Genomic DNA, 24,780 nt, shown 5'->3' on the forward strand with positions numbered 1-24,780 from the left:
GGTACAGTTGTGCTGGTTGCAACAACCCAAGGGTAGGCATGGTTGAGTATTCTTTCAAAAGTATTCATCAAATCAAAACCAAATGGTGTAGTCAAACAGTGTCAGCTTCATTTGGATATGCTCTGAGGCTTTTGACAATTTCTCATATAACTTTGAGCACATAATACTTTAATTGCAGGTTTGAAGCAGATATATTAATTGAGCTAAGCAGCAAAAGGAGCTAGAAGAATGCAATAAAATGTACACAACTTCAGAAGTCCAAGTGTCTGTGTTATGTAGCTTGATAGTCCTCACAGACTACTATGAATAAGGCACAGTTCTAGGAAGACAGGCTTCAAGTGGATATGAAACATATGGGAACTGCATGAATGGACAAGACAAAATTCACTGTCAGTAAATTAACCTGGTTTTTTTGGACTGCTATGTAGTACTGTTAGGCTCCATCTCTTTTCAGGATGAGATTGTGTTAGTACTTTTGCATGTAAGAGAAAGCATGGGCTGCCAAAATTTCTGGAAAGGGAGCACAGCTACCTAACAAATGTTTTCTGAGCTCAGATGGCCCTGGCAGCTCTTAGTAGCTCTTCCAGTAACTGTAGGTAGGAACTTGCATGCTATCCATATGTTTTAAAAATGTCACAACTAATTTCTGCTAATGCCACATGTTACTGGTTCCTCTGTACTAAAAAGTGGCAGCTACTCTAACCAACTAATGCCATACAAGAAGAATCCATTCCAGTATCTAAACTATCAAGCAAGATCTGGAGATGTTCCTTGTGGTATGAACCTGCTATGTTGGACTTGATTAGTTACTACCAAACAAAAGTAATTTGGCTGTTCACAAGATGGCTGGATTACAATGCTCGTAGTCATAAAATACAAAAGTATCTATTTCTGCCAAATCCATGAATATACATGCATTAGTAACAGAATCAAGTCCATACTGAAATTGTGTACTAAAATACTAAACAATCAATTATGCCAGACTTTTTCTATTATAAATTTTAAAGCACAAGAGTTATGATACTGTTTCAACTAAACACCTAGCATCTTAAAAGTGCCACACAACATGTCTAGCTTTAATTCATAGAAAACAGGTAAAATTATTTACCTATGGGTCTTTGAATCAATGACTACAGAGATTGGAAAGCATATGACTGGTATTTTACAATGCAAAACTACACATTACTAATGGGAGGGTACTGTCCCTGTGAACACAGCCATCCCTCTCAGCAAAGGTATTTTTAAGTAAAGTCTACACACACTTCAGAGCTTAGAATTAGAATTTATTTCTTGCTTATCTGGCTCTGATGGGCACAGAGTCTTTTGCTTAAATGAACCTTCTCCCTCTCTGCAAAACAAGCGAGAACAACCCACAGCCCTGGTTACCTTCAGAATTTAAATTATAATGACGTTTATTTTTGTTGTTTGTTTGTTTTTCTCTCTATTGGTTGTGGATAACTCTGTAAGGCAGGCTATGCCTAAATCATAGAATGGTCAGGGTTGGAAAGGAGCTTAAGATCATCTAGTTCCAACCCCCCTGCAAAGGGCAGGGACACCTCACCCTAGACCATGTTGCCCAAGGCTCTATCCAGCTTGGCCTTGAACACTGTCAGAGATGGAGGAAGGAATCTTCTTAAAGTTCATGTGCTTCAGACTCATAAGAGAAAATAAGCTTTCACATTGTGATCTATTATGGTGCCCAGTGTGGGGATATTTGTGTGTCCAGTGGAAGCCCTATTCCCAGATCAGGCATCTAGCTTCTTATAGAAGCTATAATTAATTAAAATTGGACTATCAGCAATTTTTTTTTTTTTTTAGCTAAAAAACATCTAAAATAGGCAGCAGGCAATGGCAACGGAAGGTATGCTGTTCACCACAGCCCCTCACTTGGAATTGCACAGGAAGATCGATACTCCAAGGAAGGTTCAAAATCCTGTCCTATAATCAGAAGCTTAAAATAATTCTTTTACAAGAAAGGGCAAGATATTTTTTTCTCTAAATATATGGGGTGGCAGTTGAAGGAGCAGAAGCAGAGCAGGGACTGGAAGCCATACCAAATGAATTTGTGATCACTACAGAGTCATCTTTAAATGCGTACAGGTATTTTCTGCAAACTGCAGAGCTCAAATAGGAGGGACTGAGAGAGTGCCACTACAGAATACCCTCTGCACTTCCAATCCTTTGTGATTTCAAACTCTGTTTTACAAAGTTCAAGATTTTTCGATACTAGCTTAATTTGCTGTCAGGCAGTCAGCTCTTCTTCAGGGTGACAATTTAGAAACCTTCAGACAGAGCAGATTTTCAACCTAACCTTCTGTGACTCAGGCAGGTGTTCTGTGTCAACGACATTTTGCACATCTACATGACTGTCTAAGATGTAACAAAAATACTACCCACCTGCTCTTTTCAGCCACATTTCATAGGGCTGAACATGGCTTACCTTACACTGCAGCACCTAGCTCCCCAAGTGAAACAAGTGAGAAACATTGTGTGTGAGTTCTCATGGGATTTAAGCATAAAAAGAATGTTAAACATTTCCTTGCTATCAAGACATTAGTGGATGTGTGCACACTTAGCAACATAAACTGAGGTAAAAGAGTTTTAGATGCCTAACAGAAAGATGTTTTCCCAAAACCCAACAAAGCAGGAGTTTCTGGATGTTAGTGTTGCCAAGATAGTAGATATCCAAATACTTGAATCTCTGATGCAAAACTGGAATCTGCTTCCTTCTTTTAAGATGGGATGCAACTAGTTTTGCAAATTCTGCTCAGTATTTCTCATTATGCAGAACTCTGACAAAGTTATTATGCAGGTCTAAGAGGTAAAGAACATAATGAAATCTTTCATCTTGGAATTGACTTTAAGATTGCTTGTCACAGGCTCAAGGTTGTTGAGAAAATACCAGGAAACAGTCTCCAGCAGCAACTAATAAGATCTAAATCAAATCATGCATCTACTCTGTTGTGGGTACACAAGAAATATAAAAATAAAAAGGAACAAGGCCTGATTCATAATAAATCAAAACATAAAAATTAATTTAAAATCAAGTGTCAAAGGCCTTGCCAGTACAATTTTCATTAGCTGCCTTTTGAACACTCATATTTTAAGGTATAGCTTAGGCAGAGTTTTTGAAAAATGTCAATATTTAAAATCTGAAAGGAATGGAAGAAGTGATTTCTCCCATCTGTTCAAATCCTCCTTCGCTTAACTCTGTGAAACTCAGATCTAAATTACTCGCTTCCCTCAGGAGGACTTGCCCGTAGTCTACTGGTCCTCTCAAAGGATCCTGCTTACATGTTACTGAAAAATCACAGGAGAATATTAATCTAAATTTGGTACTCCTGAATTTTAAAAGAGCAGGAGCTTATCTCACCTTCAGCACCCTTCCCTCTCACAGTATCAGAGAATCCAGCCCAGGAAAGATTGATAAAGCAATGGATCTACAACTCCATTCAATGCTTTACCTAAAAACATGAACTGAACTTCAGCTACCAAGAGTATTCTTTACACTCCTATGGAGTATGCATCAGGTAATATTATTTTAATGGTACATCTGGACTGGACACCTCTTCAAGAACCAGCTTCAGGATTCCAGTTTCCCATTTTATGAATGAAGTGTATTTTCTTTTTAGCCTTCTCAGTGTTTTTACATTGATTCTCAAAATTATCTTCATATGAAGAAGAATTAAAAGCTTTCTCAGAATCATAGAAAAGCCCAGGTTAGATGTGTTCTCAGAAGATCATTCCTCACAATCTTTTGTGAGAAAGGGAGCCTATATGAGATTATCAAGCATCCTATCCAGTCATGCCTTGAAAACCTCTGCAACAAGGACTCTACCACACCCCTGGGGAGGCTGTCTCAGTGATTGATTGTTCTTACTGGTAAAAAATTAAAAAAAAATAAAATCTATCTTTCTTACATTGAGGTGAATGTCCTTAAACACAGAAATTTATGCTTTTCGTGCAAATCATTAACATCATGGAACAATTAAAATCAGCTTTGAAACCAATCTTTCTGAAACCAGACCTTTCCCATGCACCGGAGAAAAATACTCACGAGGCCAGTCATCACAGGGGCTTGTCTACTTTCTTCTTAAAATTGCCAGTGATAGCTCTTTTATAAGCTGCTCACAGTCCACTGTCCCCATATTTAGGACACTGTCTCCAATACCGAATCCAAATATTCTGTACTGAATGTAAATCAATGTCATTATGATTGACTCTACCAATGGCTTTCACAAAACCCCAAGTCACTCAAAACCGAAACATCTTTTAGGCACCAAGAAACTTATCAGAAAATGCCATCTCTTACTCCTATAGCTTAATCTTTTCCAGAGAAAACAGCAGTTTCTCCCAAATGGTGAACTCCACATTCTTAGGGTTTGCAGTAAACAAAGGCTCTAGGCTTAAAAAAGTGCTTAACTCACAGCTTGTTTCATAAGGAGAAACTGGACTGATGGTCTCAGGTGATCTCAACCTTTTCTAAGACATAACACAAGTTTTTCAGTTCTTGTATAATATGTTAAAAATACATCTTCTTCCCACTCCCCCACAACTAAACAGGGAAAGGGAACATGACTGTGTCCAAAGGTAAGAAGAAACTCGCGTCCCACAAGCATCACAGCTCTAAAACTATGCAGCACTTTAAGTGTGCCAACAGAAGCAGACAGAATACAGGACTAAATACATTTCATCTGATATATAAATCATATTCACTATCGCTGTCCATCATGCAACAACTTCATTAAAACAGAAGCACAGGAAAAAACAAAACCACAAAAAAAGTTCTAGGCATTAGATGAACTCTCAGCTTTCTGGTGCCATGTCAGATTAAGCCTATCTAAACCAGTTTCCAGTGATCCTGCCTCCCTTGCCAGCCCCAGCTATGTGTTTCCTATCTGTGTTGTACCCAGTATTTATGCCTCTGAGATGATGCACTCAGTAATGCAGAAATCTAATGCAAATTACAAGCAAGACAGCCAAAAAAAAAGCAGTCTGTAGCCAAATCAGCCCCCTGAACTGTCTTGCCACGTGATCACTGGTGCAAGGAAGAAGGCAGGGACAACATATGGTGGGGAGGGCAAAGAGGAGGCTGGGATCATGCAGCTGCTGGGATATAAACTGATGCAATTCGTCATGGAATGGTATCTGTTAGTGTTGGCAATCCAAGTGCAAAAATAAAAGAACAAAAAGCTCAATTTTCTACTAATTTCCTTATCTCCCTGCAATAATATAACTTTTTATTTTCTCTTTTCTGGTTGTATCTGGTTAAGAGAGAGTGTAATCCTGGACAACTGTGCATGAGCTGCTCAATGAGTAAGAGCAACATATGTGATGTGGTGATTAGAACCTGCCCTAGCACAATGACTTTAAATTAATCTCCATTTTCATTGCTATTATTCAATAGCTATTAGTTGAGTTAGACGATTTTTTTTAATCACATTATGATACAGACTCCTCTTTTCATATCTGCCTCCATGTGCACTGAAAAAAAAAACACAAAAATGTGCCTTGCAAATATATATCTATATAAAATTATTCATGAAAAGGGGATATTGGGGGAGAAGCGAATAGAAAAGGAATGGAGCAATGCAAATTGAAGTAAGGAAATCCATTGGAATGTCTTAAAAAACATTTACACTGTCAGCTAAAATAAGATCATAATTAGTAAGGGATTTAGATTCTGTACATGTAAAAAATGATACAGCAACCTGCTAATTGTAGACAATAATATTCAAAAGTTACTGAGGAACAAAGACTGGTACATAATTATGTGCAAGGAGTAGGAGGGTTACAAGAAATGTTTCAATCTAGTAGATTGAACCACAGCTGAGAAAAGGCTAGAACAATAACCTTGAAAACAAGCATTAAAAAGCTACTGTCACAGCAAAAGGAGGATAAAGAAGAACATGTTTGTTTACACAGCAAGCTAAATTTTGCCTACAGGCAGACCTACCCTACAAGAGAGCCATAGACATATGGGCATAGCATTTGTTTACATATGAAAGTAAAATACAGCTTTAACTATAGAGAAGCAAAACTTCACACCCTAGGACTGCATGTTACAAAGGTCCTATAAAAATAACATCATAGTTTATAGCCTGTTTAGTAATAATTTTGACAACTAACGTGCAATTGATTTTTTAAAATTACTGATACACTTTTTTTTAATTACAACTATAGAATGCTCAGATCTGGCTTCTGATGTCTGTGCTGCCATTAATAATCACTCTTTGTCCCTGAGAGACAGAAACAGCAAGCAACCTCACCTAACAGTGATATTGTAAAAAGAAATTCATTAATACTGCATTTGCGGAGCGCTCAGATACCACAGTGAGAGGCAGCACGGAAAAGCCTGCAAGGAAATTAATCATTCTGCATTCAGTCCAGGATCTGGCAGATGTGCAATAAAGAAATCCTGGAGACATACATTAAATATGAAGATAAAAGAAGACCCTAGCCATTACTAGCAGAAATAATATCCCCTGAATGAGCATCATCTGCCTTAGGCATTAAATATTTCACATATTCTCATTCAATACAATGGAAAAAATTCTGATTAATGGGATAAGATTATAGCAAGTACCAGACAGGTATTCTGTGCAAAATACAGAGTTTGATAATGTAATTAAGTCTACCATAAATATATGTTCTGGGACTAGTATTTCTGCATTTCCACATGCTTAATTTTGCAACTAAATAACACCTCCACATCACAGCAATTATTAGCTAATGTTTATTCTCAGCACTCAGGAGTTCCTGTCACCACAGTCCTAGGTGTGTTTTGTGTTAACACAGTAAATCAATCCATGTTTCACACTGCAGCTGCTAGACTGCTTCTGTAATCAAGATATCCTGTCCTACAGTTAGCTCTAATGATTCAGGATAGCAAAGACATGACAAAAGAAGGCTTAACTGTGGCAACAAACCTGCAGGTTTACAGCTAGCTCAGTTATCTGTACTAACATTGCACTGTAAAATACTGATTTTATTTTACTCTACATCAGTTCTTCTCTCCCATCCACATAAGTTATGCTTTGTCTTACCCCATCAGCTCAAATCTGAAGTCAGATTTCAATTTTCTCCTCTGTTAACCAGTAGGGACGGCTGCTGCAGAGGAAGGATGTGTAGGGAGGACTCTAGGATGCATCCCTGGGCTGGAAAAGGTCTATCAAAGCTGCTTTCTATAGTACTTCAGAAATGGGGAGAAGAGGCAAGGGGGCTCCATGCATGCCTGTCTAGAAAAATGAAAGATGTGCTAAAATAATCTGGCTGGCAGAAATAGTCTCAATATCTGTGCTGAGATGCAGCAGTGCTGTAACATATTATGGTTCCTAGTACAAAAAATAAAAAAGAAATAAAAAAATCAAACACCACAGAAATATGGATGACCAACTATAGTCCTTCACGCAACTACATACAAACCCATGCCACTGTGTCAAGACTAAGACTTTTACCTTGGCTACTTAAGTCAGAAAGGGCACACTACCTGAAGATACAGCAAGGTAGATAACCACAGGCTGATGAACTGCAGCATCTTTAAAGGCTCCCAGGCTGTATATCAACAGGTACATCCTAGGGCTGACACCCAAATCATCCCTCATCTTGACTCCAGGAACCCGCCTGCACAGCATGGGGACACACCTCAGGTGTTCTCATCACCCAGTGTTCTGAATGTTCTGAAAAGAAAGGCAAGGCTCTTCCACCTTCTCTATGCAGTCTCTTACATTTAGGACAACAAACTACCTGGAGGCACTGAGTTTCACCACAGAAAGAGGCTAGCTTATGCTTACCTAGCAAGGTGAAAGCAGGCTCAGGAGCATGTGAAGCTCCCAGAGTCCCACAGGCTATGTATGTGGTTTCTCCCCATGCTATTCCCATGGCTGAGGCACAGCTGGTGAACCACAGAGTAGTACTTGGACTCTCCTCTGCCTAATTCAGACAGACACTGCAAGTGGGAGTTTGGATCTTTTCAGCCAAATGTATTCTGGTTCATCACCACAAGAAGCTTCAAAACTTAGCTGAGCTATTGATATATTTACTGCTTTCTTTCCCACAAGAGGAATATTTCTATCAAAAAAGGTGTGTGGCGTTATCTTTCATAAGACAAATTGACCAGTTGCCACCATAATTAGTCATCTTCATGAATATATGTGTCCAAATGACAATGCACAGCTCCCTTTCAAGGATCAATCCTGACTGATTTTTAAGGATGCAGGTGGCCAGCGACTCATGAGTAAAGAGATTAATAATTTCAGTAGACAGATCTTCTAGGATGGCATAGCAAAGCTTAATGATATGTTTGTCCTCAGCTAAGACAACGGTAGCAGGTAACAGCAATTTTTTTCTACAGCAGACATTGAAAAGTCTAATATAGGCACGTTTTCCATTTACTGTGTTATTAATACCAATGAACTAATAGAATTTGGGGTAGCCTTTTTTTTTTTTTATTTAAGCTAGCCTAGCAGTCCAGTTACCTCCTATTTGACACAAGCAGGACACACCCCGAGTCTGCTATTCATACAAGGTCTGCTCATTTAAACATAAAATTAAGAAAACTAAATCTGATTAAATGTCAAAATTAACATATCTCCTTTCAGGAATGCAGAACCAAACAGAGCTTTCCTTGTTATAAAAACCAGAACAACAAACTGAAATTGTGTGTGCACACACTGTATGCAGGTGAAAGAATTTCATCAGAGCTGGCAATCACCATGTCATCATCAAGACATTCTAACACAAAAAATGTAGAAATAAGCAAACCAAAACATAGAATGAGAGGAAAAAAACCAAAACACCCCAACATTCACAGTGAGAAAATCAAGATGTTATAATGTCTGTCTTTGAAAGGCCAACAGCACACAGTGATATCTACAGTTACAGGGTTCAAAAATGATGACAGCAAAAATCACAAGAATTACTATATAGAAGTGACTTTCTCCTATTCTTTGTAGCTCAGAGCACTCAAATATATTGATTCCTTCATTTCACTACTCTAAAATTTCCTGTCTTAGAAATCTGAATGATGCAAATTTGAACCTAGTAAAATTGTAAAAGCCTAGGTTCTGTTTGTTTGCTAGTTCAAAAAGTTCACAGGTCTGATTAATTCCCACATAAACTGAAGGAAGTGTTAATAACAAACATCACTCCCTTTTCCAGCCAGAAGTTTTGCTCATCTTTTTTTCAAAGAGGACAGTTTCTGATATTGGGTATTCTCAGTAAACGTCAGCTAAAATACCTATCGCCAGGTACATCAATGTAAATGTACAGGCCTCAGCTGTCATCTCTTCTGACTCATGGAATTTGGAATGTTAGAATCTGAGGGAAAAGAAACCACTTTTTCAAAGACAATTTTACTGACATTGATGCTAGAACACCTATTTCTTTTTCAACACATAAGAAAAAGATAATCCCTTACATCACAGACATCTGACAGAGCTGATGTACTTTTACTGGTTATCAAAGGATCGATATCACTTTTGGTTATATAACACAAATAATCAAAGGCCAGGAATAGGCAGTGTCACAAAATGACAAGTCTCTGTATTTATTACATTTAAATAACTTGTCAGTCTTGATCAAAAATGATCACTTTAAGGACTTCCATTAGTAATGTTCTTTTACTTACCCAGTGGGGAGGTTACAAGGAATTTAAACAAATAAAGATTGATCTCTTTTGGAAAAGAATGTTCTTTATTCTTTACTGCAAAAAAGACATGTTTTGTTAGGGTGCTGCTACACATAGCAATTGCTTTGCTTAATTTACTTTTTAGAATTCCCTTTGTGATCCAGTTAGTAAGCTGTGTCAAAAATGATCACCATCAAAATACAGAGGTTCTTTCTGCCTTTTGAAAATGTATCCTATCCTTAAAATCTTACTTTTATCAGATTATACAGATAATTAATGTATTTTTATTGGCAAATTGTGTACAAGATTGCTAAAACTCCTAAGAGATTCTGATTTCTTTCTGCATTTCTTAAGCTCTCTTTGCTATTTTTCCACAGACTTTTACATAAAGCAAGTTTATTCACGTAGTGCCAGTAATCTCTCTTTGGATAGGGATTTAAGCTTCAAAGCAATGATTAGGAAAGCAGACACCTAAGAATTACATGTAGCACAGCAAACCTTGCAGTTAAATCTGACTGACAGACTATTCTCTAATGCTTTGGAATCATCAGTACCATAGGTATGTCAGTTTATTAATTTATTTTGCTATTGCTCAAAAAAGGAAACCGTCTCTTCCCACAGGGTATTACAGCAGTCTCTCAGGTTACTTCACTGACCATTGGAATGGCTGTAATGAGTTTAAACATCTAACTGCACCACCTTTTTGAACACTTGCAAACTGCAAACAACAACTACAGTAATAGAGTTTCAGATTCTTGAGAGCTATGGAACAGAGAAAGCTGAAGGATTACAGGGTAACAGTGCTAAACCAAGAGTGTGCATTTTATACATCATCTGAGGCTGCATTTTAGGTAAAGGGAACATTACATATCAGTCAATGGCATAATAACACAAAGTCTTACCCTTTGTTTTCAAGTCGTTTAATACCTTTGATTCCACAGGCAGTATGTCGCTCACTAGTTTTATCTCAATATTTCGGGATGCCAGTTCAAGCAGTTTTTCAAAAAGACGCTGACCCTGGCAAGAAAATGAAAGGAAAGCAGAAGTTGTGAGACAGAATTGTTCAAACAGCAAATGAACAAATTAAACCAAAAACATATCGTACAACAGCTGAGTAAATATGCTCCCAGGTATGGTTAAATTTACCCTAAAAGTTAGCAACTCAAACCACTTTTTCTTGAAGAAATAATGTTTTGAAGGCAAAATGTGCTACATCCTTTTCCCAGATTATACAATGCAATTATACAATACCATTGATGACAGGTGACACACAGAGAAGGAAGCATCCAGATTTTTTATGCTTCATAAATGCATTCTTATATTAACTTTCCTCTAAATAATTACATTCCCTTAAATCAGAATAAAAATTACACAATTCTGTCTTGAATGATTTTTTGTAATTGATTCTAACCATAGTACAGTACATTTTCAAGTGGTCACATGTTCATCTTTAGATGAGCTATATCATGAATGAAAACAATGATCTCCATGTATTTCATATACTTTTCCATTTTACAGATATAAATCTACTATTTAAGCCCTATTTCTAACCAAGACCAAAAAAAAGGAATCTCATACTGAGTTAGCTACTTGTTAGAATCAAAATCAAGAACTTTGTTTCACTTGAAAAATAAAACTTTGAATCACCACATTTTTCCACATCTGAGAAACAAAAAGTAGATTTTTTAAACATAGTAAATGTTTAATTTTTAGTTTCAATATTTTAACTTTAAGAAAAATATTTAACTAAAACCATCTAACTAATTTGAAGAATGAAATATCCAGTAACGTATATGAAATATGCTGTGTTACAACCACCACCATTAAAGCCTGCTTCCTTGCTGCCATTCTAGCTTACTACAGCAGACACCAGTAACAGTTAGCAGCCAAATACACAAAAACTTTGGCTTTGCACAGCTAACAAAGTGCCTGCCCTACCTATGCAGTTCACTTTAGATTCAATATAATGATGATCCCAAGGTAAAGCAAAAATCAACAGTCATACCTACTTTAAAACAAAGATGTAGAAGATAAAGCCTTCCACAGAAACATCCTAGATAATTCTCTGAACAAATTGCTACTCTCAAAATCTTACAAGGATCTCTCTATTCAACAAAAATAGCCAAAGCAAAAGCAGTTTGTAATCTGACTTTGCATGGACTTGCAGAACCTCAGACAGAAGCCCTACTCCTGCATCAAACCCAGAAGGAGCAGACAGTGGAAAGCCACCCTTTGCCCTGCGATTGCCTTCACAGATTGACACTTTGAGACTTGCTGAGCCTTAAGCATCAGTCACAGAAAGTAGCTCTTCACCTGTCTACACTACAGACACAAAGCCAAGCCATCAATCACACTACAGACGTATTTTTTAATATTCACTTATTTTGAATATGTGGCACAAGAAGAATACCCAGCTTTCTAAAAACTAGCTTTCTCAAAATTACGGGGCAGCCAGGGACTGCAATGAAAACACATAACTACTGTTTATATTTTACTTTTGTAATACATGCCTGCTTGCTGGCTCAAATCCACAGTGTAGCTTTCTGCTCACCCCAGGGTTCATATGAACTTAGTAGTCAACAAGATACTGACATAAGGAAAGCATTGGAAAAAACAGGAAAATAAAAACAAATGCTTTGCATGAATCTCCAAATGTTTCTTATACTCAGATTCAGCATTTCTTGAGGTGCCTAGGTGGTCCCATATGCAAAAAAAGACACCCATGATTTAACTTACACACTCAAAAGCCCTTACTGAGTTGCTGTGCATGTCAAGGTATGGTTTTCCCTCACATGGCTCCTGAAGCTAGAAGGATCCTGTCACATCAGTGATTGTGTTGGACTCCTTTAAGAGGAGCAGATGTTACCCAAAGTAAGTCAATGAGACAATAGCAAGGTGGATGCTGCACACAGTTATGCAGCAGCGCTATTGGAATCCTGGGGGAGAAAAGGGGAGCTGGCCAGTATTCCCGAGTGGCTTTACTCCAGCCAAGATAGTCTGTTCTGCAGTTGCTGCAGACTGGCACTGCTAGACTAACTGAATCAGGGAACAGCAATCATTATATTGTCTGCTGGGTGACCAATCCGTGCCTTGCCCTATCTTCCAGCTCTCCAAGCGCCACAGCCCATGACATGCCAAAGCTCAGACAGCCTTTGGACCCACTTCTTCTGTGTCCAGTGACTGGAGAAACCAGCAAGTTTAGTTTTCATTAGTCATATCTTCACAAAGAGTGAGCAGGAAAAATTGAGTAAAAGGCTTGCATGACATAAATTAAATACGTATGTATGTATAAACAGATACTTGGAAAGGTTCTATATGTTGATTTAATTTACTTGGTAGAAAGACAGACACTTTTTGTTTTGGTTATTTGCAAAAACCAATTTTGACAAGAAGCATAGTAGAAAGCTCTAGCATACAAAAAATAAACATGGAAAAGGCATTCATAAATTTGATGGAAAGTGATTCACAATATTAATACAAATTAATGCATTAACTGTTCTGCTAAGGAAATGCTTGGAAAGCTAACACCTAAAGCTGATAAGATTAATTGCTTCAGGGGATGGTTCTTTAGGGCTTTTCCCCCATGGTAATTATTTTTGTTTACTGCCACTTCTATCTGCACAAGATTTTATTTATGTATGATTTACAAAAGCTTCAATAAACAAGCCTGGACTACCTGCAATAATTTTAGTTTGGACCCAAAAGAACATGGCAGCATTTCCTGATTTTAACCTGGTCTTAGTATGCGCTGATGTGACCAACACAGTATCCTTGATGGATCACCTGGCTGTCTCTTACGGGCCATGCTGTCAGCTGCATGGCCCATCCTATGGGTGAATAGAACACTTAAAGTGCAGCCCCGCATTCCAATGAAGATACCTTCTCTGAAAAGCAATCTCTTTTCCCATCAGAGATGCTACATGCTATGCATTTATAATATCCTTTTTTTTGGTCTAATTATATTCATAAATAGTAAAACCTCAAATCGATAAAAAATTTAAAGCAACTAGGAGTGCACTCACCACAAATAGGTGTGTTTATGCAGGTATACAAAAAACAACATCCAGTGCCAGGCTGCAAAGAATTCCCTCCATCTCATCTCTTTCTGCATCATTCTTCAGCAGGCATTTATATACTCAGCACAGCTTAACCTATACATTCTAAACAACTGTGAAAATTTCCCAACTTGTTTTTAAAAGTATGCATGCTATACTAAAATAGGGTACATTATTGAAGAACCAGACCTTCTGCTCCATTAATATTAATTTGAAACTCTGTTTCTATACTTTATGACATGTTTACCTGCAATTTTTCTGTTTTCTTCTATGGAAAGGTAAAAAGACCGGACAGAGGGTCTGAAGAGTTTTGTCACTGTTGTCAGCACATTTGAAATGCTTCTGTTGAATACAAACCCTCATGTTGTCATTCAGACAACATTCCCTTTGCGATGCAATACCAGGCTGCTGTGTGACTACGTGACAGTGGTCAGAATAATTTCAATATACTCAGCTTAGGAGGACTGAGAAATAGTAGCAACCCAGTGCTGTGAAACTGCAGCATGCAACCTTATACCATATCTGCATTTTGACACTTAATACCACCAGAAATCGGCATACCCTGGTAAAAAATTCCCTTATGCTTTTCACTGGGCTGTTTCAAAAAACCTACTGTGACAAAACAGGATATAAAGAGTATTTATCACAGGAACACACTGACATTCTCACCGTAGCTTTAAACTAGCACACACCTGAAACATCAATCCCGGCTGTACCTGCCACAGTCATCTGGTGAATTGAAAAAACAAAAAAGTTATCATTATCAAAAGATCCTGAAATTGCCCCCAAAGCAATTTCTCAGCAGTCACTAGGCAGACTGATTCTAGCCTGGCTGATTTCCCTTCCCTGCTGTTGTCTTTATCAGTATGCATTCCTCATTAAAAATAAAACAGAGGAGATAAGAACACAAAAATGCTGTATTTATTGAAATACTATAAAATCGAATTATTGCACTCTTCAGTAACTTACATTCCTACAGTTTAGACAATGCTCAACTTTATCTATCCACAGAAATGAAACTAGTTACTTCCACAATCTTCTTCTGTATTTATTCTATATAGTTCTACTAATATTTTTAAAGGTTGTCTTATAATCAAGCCCTAGGTATATCTACAAAACATTACCAAAAAACACAGCATGCTTTCAGAAACTGGTGGAAAAAACAAATCAAGAAATCCTAACCTTAACTTCTGCTATTTACTACAGAACAAAGAAACTCAAATGCTTTTCTCAATTCTTCTAGCAAAACAGCTAATGAAAAGAGAGCGAATGTGCTTTCATTGAAAAAAAACCCCTCTTTTTTTAGTTTCTTTTCTATAACTCAATCTGTACCAGCTGTATTGAGGAAATGCCATCACCTGAAGAGATGTTTGTGTAAAAATAAGCTTACAGAAAGGAAAATACACTGTGATGTATACAGCTGATTGTAGCCAGTCTCTGCTGTAGCCATTAGGTTTGGAGATGTGCTCTTTGTACTTATTTGCATTTTTAAATAACTTTCAGTAATGGATACATGTAAGCTCTGGCACTAACATTTGTTTTACCAAAGAAATCACTTTAGATCCTTGGACAATGCATGCCTGAGTGACACACAACCCATCATCAGAGATTCATTACAAAACTGAACAGCTGGCTTACATGAGACATACTACCAGATGGAAAGGGAGATTCCTCCCATCAAGCCAATAGGTAGGTAAATAAAGTCAAGAACCATCTATTTTTTTTTGTGCAATCACTGTAAAAATCAGATGCAGATCTATACTTTGATCATCTTATGGTCATCCTGTCGTGGGTTCAGCAGTAGCAGTCTTTTTTCCCCTTCTTGGTAGCTGGTGCAGTGCAGTGTTTTGACTTTCGGCCTGGGAACAGAGCTGATAGCGATGTTTTGGTTTGGCCAAGGACTTTGTGAGCCTCATGCTCTGCCAGGGAGGAGGGGAAGCCAGGAGGAAGCAGAGACAGGACACCTGACCCATACTGACCAAAGAGGCATTCCATACCACAGCACGTCATGCCCAGGATGTAACGGGGAGTTAGCCGGAAGGGCTGGGAGACTGCAGGGTTGGAGGAGGTATCGGTCAGTGCTTGGTCGGGCTTGGGGGGCAAGTTATCGGTTGGTTGGTGGTGAGGTGTTGTATTCTCTTCCCTTGTTATTTCCTTTATCATTGTTATTATTGGTGGTAGCAGTAGTGATCTGTGTTATACCTTAGTTACTAAACTGTTCTTATCTCAACCTGTGGGAGTTGCATTCTTTTCGATTCTCCTCTCCGTCCCTCCGGGAGTAGGGGGAGGGAAAGAAGGGGGGGGAGTGAGTGAACGAGTTACCTGACTGGGTTTAAACCACGACACATCCAAATAGCCATCCAGGGAGAACTCTGCCATACTCATAGCGGTATCAGTAAGTCATGATGGCATTAATTCTTATTTGTGAAACAGAATAAAATTTGTGAGTAAGAATTATAAAAGGTCACTCCAAATTAAGGTTTCTAAATATGAGATGAGCCAGAGGAAATTAATTGTGAAAAATCATGAAATTGGCATTATCTCACATTCACTTCTCCCTTCACTGCAATGAATGAAAGGCTAACCTCCGAAATTGTGTTTCCATTATCCTCTGGTATCTCTAAACATCAGATTGCCACAGGAGTCACACATTCACATTCTGCAAAAATCTCAAGGCTTCTACACGACAGCTACCCTGCTGTCTGGAAAATGCACAGATGATAATGCAAAAATCACCAAAACACATTTTATCTTCTGAATGAGAAAAGCAGGTGTAGAAAGCCTATTCAGTATTTTGCCAAATATTTGTTTACTTGACCGCCTAACCTGTAGAAGCACATCGAACACTGCAGCATCATGTGTTTCCATTTGGAGACTAATTTAGCAAGACTCATGAACTCAGATGGCCAAGTGGAGCAGTTGTGACCTGGACAACTTAGCCAGCTGTGACTGCTAGTTTAGACTTATAACAATAAAACATGGACAGGCAACTGTCAAGGACACAAGGTAACATAGGTACCACACCCACAAACAAAAGTTAACAAAAATACAGCAGGAACTTCTGCAATTTCATATATGCAGACATATGTATATGCATTTATGTATGTCCAATACATTGGACAAAATGGACAATGTGTCCCTGCCCATGGCAGGGGGGTTGGAACTAGATGATCTTAAGGTCCTTTCCAACCCTAACTATTCGATGATTCTACGTATATGGATGATATTTATATTGGGCATATATATATATATATGTGTGTGTGTACATACAGCTGCAGAATTTTCTGCTCTGTGTTTCCTCAATACATGTATTGGACATGCATATATGTACACGTATGCATGTCCATATGAATGCATATGTATAATGTACGTATATATATATATATGCATGTGCGCGTGTATATAACTACACAAACATATACAGAGAAAATAGCTAAACCTTGTAACTAATTATCAAAAAGCAATCTAGCCTACTCAGCCTTTCTCCTTCAAAAATCCACGTCTGTTGAAGTGCTCTTGTAGACAACCTTGCTTTGCAATATGCCTTGAATATTCATAAAATGGAAATCAGAAGTTACAGAGCAGGATGTGGGTCCATATGGAAAATGGTTACGTGCTCAGTTTCTGATAAAACAAGGATCATTCAAGGAAAGGCTAGAACTAACTAAACACCATACCACCTGGAAGTTTTGCATCTCACCCCCTAACCTTTCATAATGCTTCTGTTATTTTGGGGCAAATTTCCCTAAATTCAAATTGTAAAGACTTGAGAACAGTCTATTTATAACTCAGAAAACAGCTAGATTACAATTATTGAAGGTCCTCTGAAATTTCACTTTAATTTTCTAAGTGAAGAAGCAGATGTAACAAGTTTTCTCCTTTCCCTTTCACAAGCTAAGCTTTGTGTACATTCTCCTGGGCAGCAATTTGCTAGGAAGTGCTGCGACTTGGCAATTTCTTTAGCAATTAGACTGGCCAATAGAAGTACAGTGTTTTAGCATGGATAGACAAGCTTGACAGAAAGATCTATCAGCTGTTCAGCCCACACTGCTGTACAAATGAGGAAATGACTGGAATATTAATTGCCTTTAAACAGAAGTAATTACCCACTTTTGTAAGACTACTAGCAGGCAGAAATAGATACCAGAATAGAATATTATGAAAAATGTTTCGTTTTTCTGGCTTTAATTGTGCATTTGAGGATGAAAGAGCAAATCCACTTCTTGCATATCTCTTCTCCCTTTCCCTGCTCTGACATTCCACAGTATCTTACAGTTTTTACTTTGCATGAGAATGTGGAACAGTGTGAATAGATTTGATGCTTAACTACTGAAATCCCAATTTCCAGTTTCCTATTTTTGTCCTCTGATTGAGATTTGTTAGGCTCTGCTGGTTTTGAAGAAAATGACATATTGAATTTTTTTCAGACAAAACATTTTTAAAAGATTCATGCATACACCAATTCATGCACATCCTAAAAACATCTAAGGCACTATCTCTTTGAATTCATCTGCTTGAATGACAGTACATGGGTTTGAAGTTTCTTAGGCAATACATTTAAATAAAGCTTAGCTGCATAATTACATTGTGAAAAAACTCAATATTTTGATACTCAATACATTTATTCGCAAACTATATTCCAATATTTATAAGCATTCTAAAAGGAAGGGTTTGCACTGCATTTCTCATTCGGGTGCTTGCCTCAGATTTTCACTCTTTTTAATGGACATGCAGAAGATTTATTCTGAAGGAAAGTTAATGTATGACATTCAACTCGGCTACAGCCTCTTTCAAAAGAAGTAAAATCCAGCTCACGACTTGAAAACACAGACTATTTGCAGTAATATCTTTAGTTGCTCAGAATACCAGTCTTTGTCTGCGACCTACCAGAACTAGAGAGGAAAGGGAAGGGTTTATACCATAGTATAACAGCGTTGATTCCTTACCTGGCTGCCATTTTAACCCCATTTCATGTTAGCCGAGCAGCTTCTTTCAGCAACGAATACAGATAGTGGAAAAGAGGACATACTCTCAAACTACCAACTCTTTGATAACTTAGCTTCACAATTGATACTAAGTGGAAATCTGCCCTTACCGTATTTCTAAGAGTACTGATCTCAAGTCTTTGTTGGAATAACATCACTGTAATGCATGTCTGCCTCATTCACTATGATTCATGATTTTTTTCCTATTGCTCTTAATTGCAGAAGTCTGAAAACTTCTCCCTCACGAGATTCATTTTGGAAAGGTAAGAGAAATCATCTGATACTACATTGTTTTTTATATATGTACTTCTATCCATTTGGCTGCAGAATTAACCCACATGCCTATGCTTTTACTGTTTCAGTTGAACCAAACAGAAAAGAAATGTATACATTTATGGATATTCCCTAATTCTAAATGTGTTAATATAGGTACAATTTTGCAGGGTTCTTAAGACTACACAATGACATCCTTTCCTAAGATGGAAGCAATATGAATGTGTTGGATGTGTTACCTAGACTAACATATCACCACTTTCAGAAAGCTATTGTATTGGCAGGAAAATCTCCATGAGAAAATGTTTTTCTTACACTACTCAAACAAATGGGTCTGTACAGGGACAGGCTGTAGTTCTAAAAAATTAATAGTGAAACAAGAACAGATTGTCAAAGTCCCACCCTTTCATTAGGCTAGAACATACCTGGCATGCTGATGGATGGCTGTGATTGAGGTCCCACTGGGAAGATACTATGTCAACAGACTTTTCAGCCATATTAAGTAAATTCATCCAGCCTTGGAAAAGAGACAAATGGGATGGTGCACTGTCTGAATAGTTGATACCTTCAGGAATATTTTCCACAAGAGCAACCCTGAGAATAGATAAGGAAAGAATAACCACTTAACAAAAGCACTTCTCTGCATTAAAAAGTTCCAAATTGTAAAGAATGTCAGGTTTTGGGCCTGTGGTTCAACATCTGCTCCCAGAGGCTCTCAGCAGTGTGCCACCCTGCAACTCATTCTGAAGTTGCTGAATGTCATGCTCTGCACTTCCCAAAACAATTAAATGCAGAAATGACCTACTCTAATGCAGCAAAGCCAGTTAAGCTTTTGAAGCTCTGTGAAACTAACTTAAATATGTAAAAACTTACTTCTAATAACACAGAAAGTGGGAATTAGTCCTTAAGGTGAGGATGGGAAGAATGAAACAATCTCTTCTTGTGTTGCCACTCTCATTTTTGCATTTAATTTCTTCTCTCTAAGCAAAGTGGTGAAATGTATATTGCCTGGCATTCTCTTAGGTCTGCTTTTATAGCTGACATTTTATTACACTGCAGTCTCTATACATGAATTCCCCCCTTCCAACTGCTATAAGCTGCCTAATTTCTATGCTTTTGTTTACCTGTGTAATACTCTAATTGGGATCCAGTGTTTAAGAAAGGAGAATTATGCCATTTTAATTTCCTGTTGCTTTTTGAAGGCTCCTTAATCTTATTGTCTATATTATTGAAAAGCAAATCACATTACACACATTCGCATGGATCCAAGGAGGTAAACTAACATTGTAGTAAACTGACACTTCAAAATATGCTCCTCTGCTTCAGGGAAATTGCGTTTCATGCAGCACACTGCCTCCCTTCTAGGTTTCCCTAAATTGCAGCAGGTAAAGCTCCTCTCTACACTCAACAGAGAAATCTTACAAATAAACACACGTCAAACAAGATTCCCAATTCTGTCTGTAGGTAAACAGATTAAATTTTCAGCTTATGCAGATGGCACTTCTGTAAGTGCTCCTAACATCTGCCACTTTTACTGTAAATCATACAAACTAGATTTAGGAAGGCTGTAGTAGGGATTTGAAGAATACTCATTTTCATTGTATCCAAGTACATTGAGTACTTCTAGTCTGTTTCTGTACTTATTAACAGCATTAATTATCAAATCCAATATGAATATAATTTTTAAACTTTTTAAGTAAATAATTAATACCAGCCTTTAGTGTAAATGAGAATTGTACACTTTTTGACTGGGTCACATAGAACCTTTTACAGCTTTTTCACAATATCAAGCATATTTCTGAAGTTAACCCGTTAAAAGACTGAAGATTAGTACCCTGTAGTAATGTAAAGAAAACCCATCAAGAACCGTGATAAAGTAAACCTGTCATAATTATCACATTCTTACTCTCCTGGCTTGGCAAAAAATCCCCCCCAAAACTAGAACATGCACAGCTCCTCCTTTCATTAAACATTCAAGTACATTCTCTTATTCTCTAAAATCTGCCAGTCAGCATATATATCACTAAACTGCAATTACTGATGGTGTTCTCAATAACATACTTTGAACATGGTATTCTAGTGATTAACATTAAACTTCACTGTAGTAACAAAGTTGTAAAAACAGTAAATTGACAATAAAAGGTTAAATACACAACTTGATTTCTTTATGTCTTCAAAGTTTACTTCATTCTAAAACATTCCACCTACCTTGTTTATGAACTTTTCAAAGTAACTAGTGCCTTAAATATTTAGAGCTTATATTAGTCTATTAGCAATGCCATGCTTCTAAAAAGAATCTATTTTACTCTAACACTTAAGGTTTTAGACTTCTTTCTGCTGCACCTAATCCTGTTATAAAACTTTTGTTAGGTCCCTTGAAAGCGTAGTTAGTTTTTTCTCAATAGTTAACATCACTAATCATAGTGCAGCTCTTAGCAGTGTTCATGTTCCTAGAGCTATTTTATGAAGAGCTGCAGGATGGCCACCTTCAAAGAGCAAGAAATCAAAGCAGAGAAGGTAAAGTTATATTTACAAGGACATAAACTCTCCCTCACCCAACAATCCAGCAGCAAAGAGAAACGACTCCATGTCTTCCTGGCCTCTGCCATCCCCTACCCAGTCACATACAGATACAGGAGAGAGTTACTTTGAATATTCTCCAAAGACATTCCTCAGATCAAATGATTATTCAAAAGATAATCTATCAAAAGTGATTCAGATTTATCTAGAATTAAAAGTGCACATCACTTCCTTAACACAAGATTTGTTCAAAATTTGTCAGTATTAGAATATCACCTGACATACAGTGTTTTCTGGTTGAACCTATGCAAACAAATATACAGGAACCCACAAAGGAACTCATAGGACTGAATCTGTCATGGTCGCTTCCAATGGCTTGTAGTTGTGTTTCCCATGTACTGAAGTCCTGCCACACTGGAAAGCATTAGCTTAACTTCCATTCTTCTTAACTCTGTCTTTGGCAAGTTGAAAGTTGACAAAAAGGTAACACAGTCTTCAGAAGGGCTGACAACCTGGAGATCATGTAGCTCAACCCTCCTTGCCAAAGCAAGGTCAGTGACAGCAGGTTGCTCAAGACACTGTCCCATCAGGTTTTGAGTATCTCCAGTATCTCCAGGTCCAAGAAGATTAGCATGTTATATTCGAGACTAGGGCCCTAATCCAGTCAAACACATACATGCTTATTTCCAATATAAGGATTTCAAGTTATTTAGGTCTGAAGTCGAGGAAAATGCTCTATCTACATATTATAAACCCAGATTCCAGAAGTGGCTGGAAGCTAAACCTAAAAGTGTAATGGAGTAAGACCTGCAGGTTTGCATCATTGCTCTATGGATACATTTGGGAAGAGAAACCATGAAGATATGTAAAAAAAATTGGGCTCTTATTCCTTTCCGTATGTTAAAACCGTCTACTTGTTCAAATAATGTAGCAAGACAAATCTGCTGGGCAAAAGGATATTCATCTCTCTCTTAAAAGGATCCTTGTCAGGAACAAGGTGCCACTTGGTAAGAAACTCTGTCCTAACTGTTGGGCTGAACTTGCTCTTCACTAGGGGATCAGCTCTTAACTTTTCAATCTGCATAGCATTCAGCAGGCTACAGTACTAGCACTAAATACAGAATGTGACACACCTCCTGTCATTCTATAATTTGGGTTTGATTATCTTTGTTCTAATTGAATACTGTTAAAATTGCATGAAATGCAATGGAAACAGCAACACATCTGGTGAAGGGTCTAGAGCTCAAATCTTATGAGGACCTGCCAAGGGAACTGGGGCTGTGTAAAGCAAGCTGTGGGGAGACATTATTGTACTCTACAACTACCTGAAAGGACGTTGTAGTGAGGTTGGTGTTGGTCTCTTCTCCCAGGTAACAAGTAACAGGACAAGAGGAAATAGCCTCAGGTTGCACAAGGGGCAACCTGATGTTTGATGTTAGGGAAAATTTCTTCAAGAGGGTTGCCAAGCATTGGAACAGGCTGCCCAGGGAAGTGGCTGAGTCACCATCCCTGGAGGTATTTAAAAGACGTGTAGATGTGGTGCTTCAGGGACATGGTTTAGTGGTGGGCTTAACAGTGCTAATAGTTAGACTTGATCTTAAAGGTCTTTTCCAACCTAAATGATTCTATGTAACAGAAGCGAAATGCATTCCCGTTAGTGAAACTGTTAGTCAGAACAGATAGTATCTGTTAATATATTTCCTAGTCTTCGATTTAACCAAATAGTAAGTACTTTGTGTCCTTTGACATTTCATTTATCAAGGGCACCAGTTAAAATGTTGTTTTCATGGTTTAGAATTCCTTTTAATAATGAAATGATTCTGCCAACCCCCCCAATATGTTTCCCTATTTACTCAAAAACTCAACATCAAACTCAGAATTAACAAAAAAAGTCAACCACAAGTTTTTAAACTAAGTGACTTTGCCTTCATAATCTTCCCTTTTCCTTTAGTAAAACAGCAAAGTTCCTTTAACACAAAAGTGCTTAGTCAATAAAAGTTTTGTTAAACCTTCTGTGCAAAAGTTTGAGTCTGCAAGCCCCAATTCAATCAATAAAAGCTAAATTTAGCTCTCATTTTCATTCCAATATAACCCACAAAGAGGTTTTTAAAATATAGAGTAACAAAAACTTCCATGAGAGAAGGTCATTCACAGACCTTGAGGAAGATCAGGAACGGTGACATAATTTAGTCTGCAAAATGGCATACTAACAAAGCAAAACAGAACAAATGTAGCATGGAGATTAAAACAGACACTTCCTACACTCAAAATCATTAGCAGATAACCTTACACCTGCTGGATGAAATGTCCTTCCCTTCACCGATTTCCTGGTGTTCCATTTCATCTATTAATGCCAACACAGGCTACACTGTGGTTATATAGCTGAATATGCTCAAACCTACCTCACACAGACTGAGAAACCTGAATGTAACTTTACATGATTTCTGTGAAGCTATAGAGAGACAGGGGTCAGAGCTGAGATTCAAACTCCTGAAAGCCAACAGAAATGTGGTAAGCAGTATAATGGCATTTAATGCCCAAAAAAGTACAGACCTTGACCTCAATAAGACGACTCTTCTAAACTCAGCTACATGACTTGAATTTAGCAATTCCAAGTAAATTTTGTCCCAGGCTAAGGGTTCATCACCTTTGAAAATTCTTTGGTCAGACAGTGAGAAGGCTTGTTTCTGATATACCAATTTTTTCCTCTGAAGGGAATAGATATACTTTTAGTTTAGCATATGGGTTAATTAGAGTAGAAAGAGGTCTAGGGCAGTGAAAATAGGCAGAAGCTGTATGTCTGTCTCTTGAATACACTTGGGGTTATTTGGGTTATTAGCAAAAATTTATAGCTCTGTTGAAGAGTTTAGCTGTAACTATTACATAACTATAAAAGTTCTCATAATTCCAACTTCACAACATATTAAAATGATAAGGTATAGAACATTAATCCTCCAGTCTGTCTCAATACAGACTCATCCAGTAAAGAAAATCCAGGTCATATGCATAATGGACCGCGAACTCAAGCTAAGTACTCAAAACTACCTAGGTTATTAGCATCTAACTGAAAGTACCGGAAGCTCTGTAACAGTCCTCTAAAACTGGCGGGACACACGTATGTGCATTTGTACATGTGCATGTGCCCGAGTGTATGCGCACAACAAAAGCTCTTTGCTGACATTTACCTGTCTGCTTTTTGAATTTTAGTCATGAAAACTTTGATCTCCAGAAACAAAATTTTGGGATGCTGAATGCCTGGTTTAAGACTATGTTTTGAATGAGATCTGTAGTGAATGCAGATAAGTGCATTAGATATATT

General features: G+C 37.7%; 1 protein-coding gene across 10 annotated transcripts in view; it reads right to left on the minus strand.

The window, feature by feature from the left end:
- PLD5 (phospholipase D family member 5) overlaps window positions 1-24,780 on the minus strand; it is a 162,766-nt gene that overhangs the window by 50,736 nt on the left and 87,250 nt on the right. For 5 of the 10 annotated variants that reach the window (XM_057414473.1, XM_057414477.1, XM_057414474.1 and 2 more), the window contains 2 exons: window positions 19,367-19,535; window positions 10,531-10,645 (listed from right to left, as the gene is read on the minus strand). In XM_057414473.1, coding sequence (XP_057270456.1) covers window positions 10,531-10,645; window positions 19,367-19,535 — 284 coding nt within the window. Of the gene's footprint in view, window positions 1-7,046; window positions 7,239-10,530; window positions 10,646-19,366; window positions 19,536-24,780 lie in introns of all 10 variants that reach the window. The other 5 variants (XM_057414478.1, XM_057414479.1, XM_057414481.1 and 2 more) reach the window with 4 other exon arrangements.

The sequence above is a fragment of the Pezoporus wallicus genome, unplaced genomic scaffold (assembly GCF_028554395.1).
Source record: "Pezoporus wallicus isolate ANWC-B61680 ecotype Strahan unplaced genomic scaffold, APGP_CSIRO_Pwel_v1 contig_8042, whole genome shotgun sequence".
In the NCBI taxonomy this organism is placed as follows: Eukaryota; Metazoa; Chordata; class Aves; order Psittaciformes; family Psittacidae; genus Pezoporus; species Pezoporus wallicus.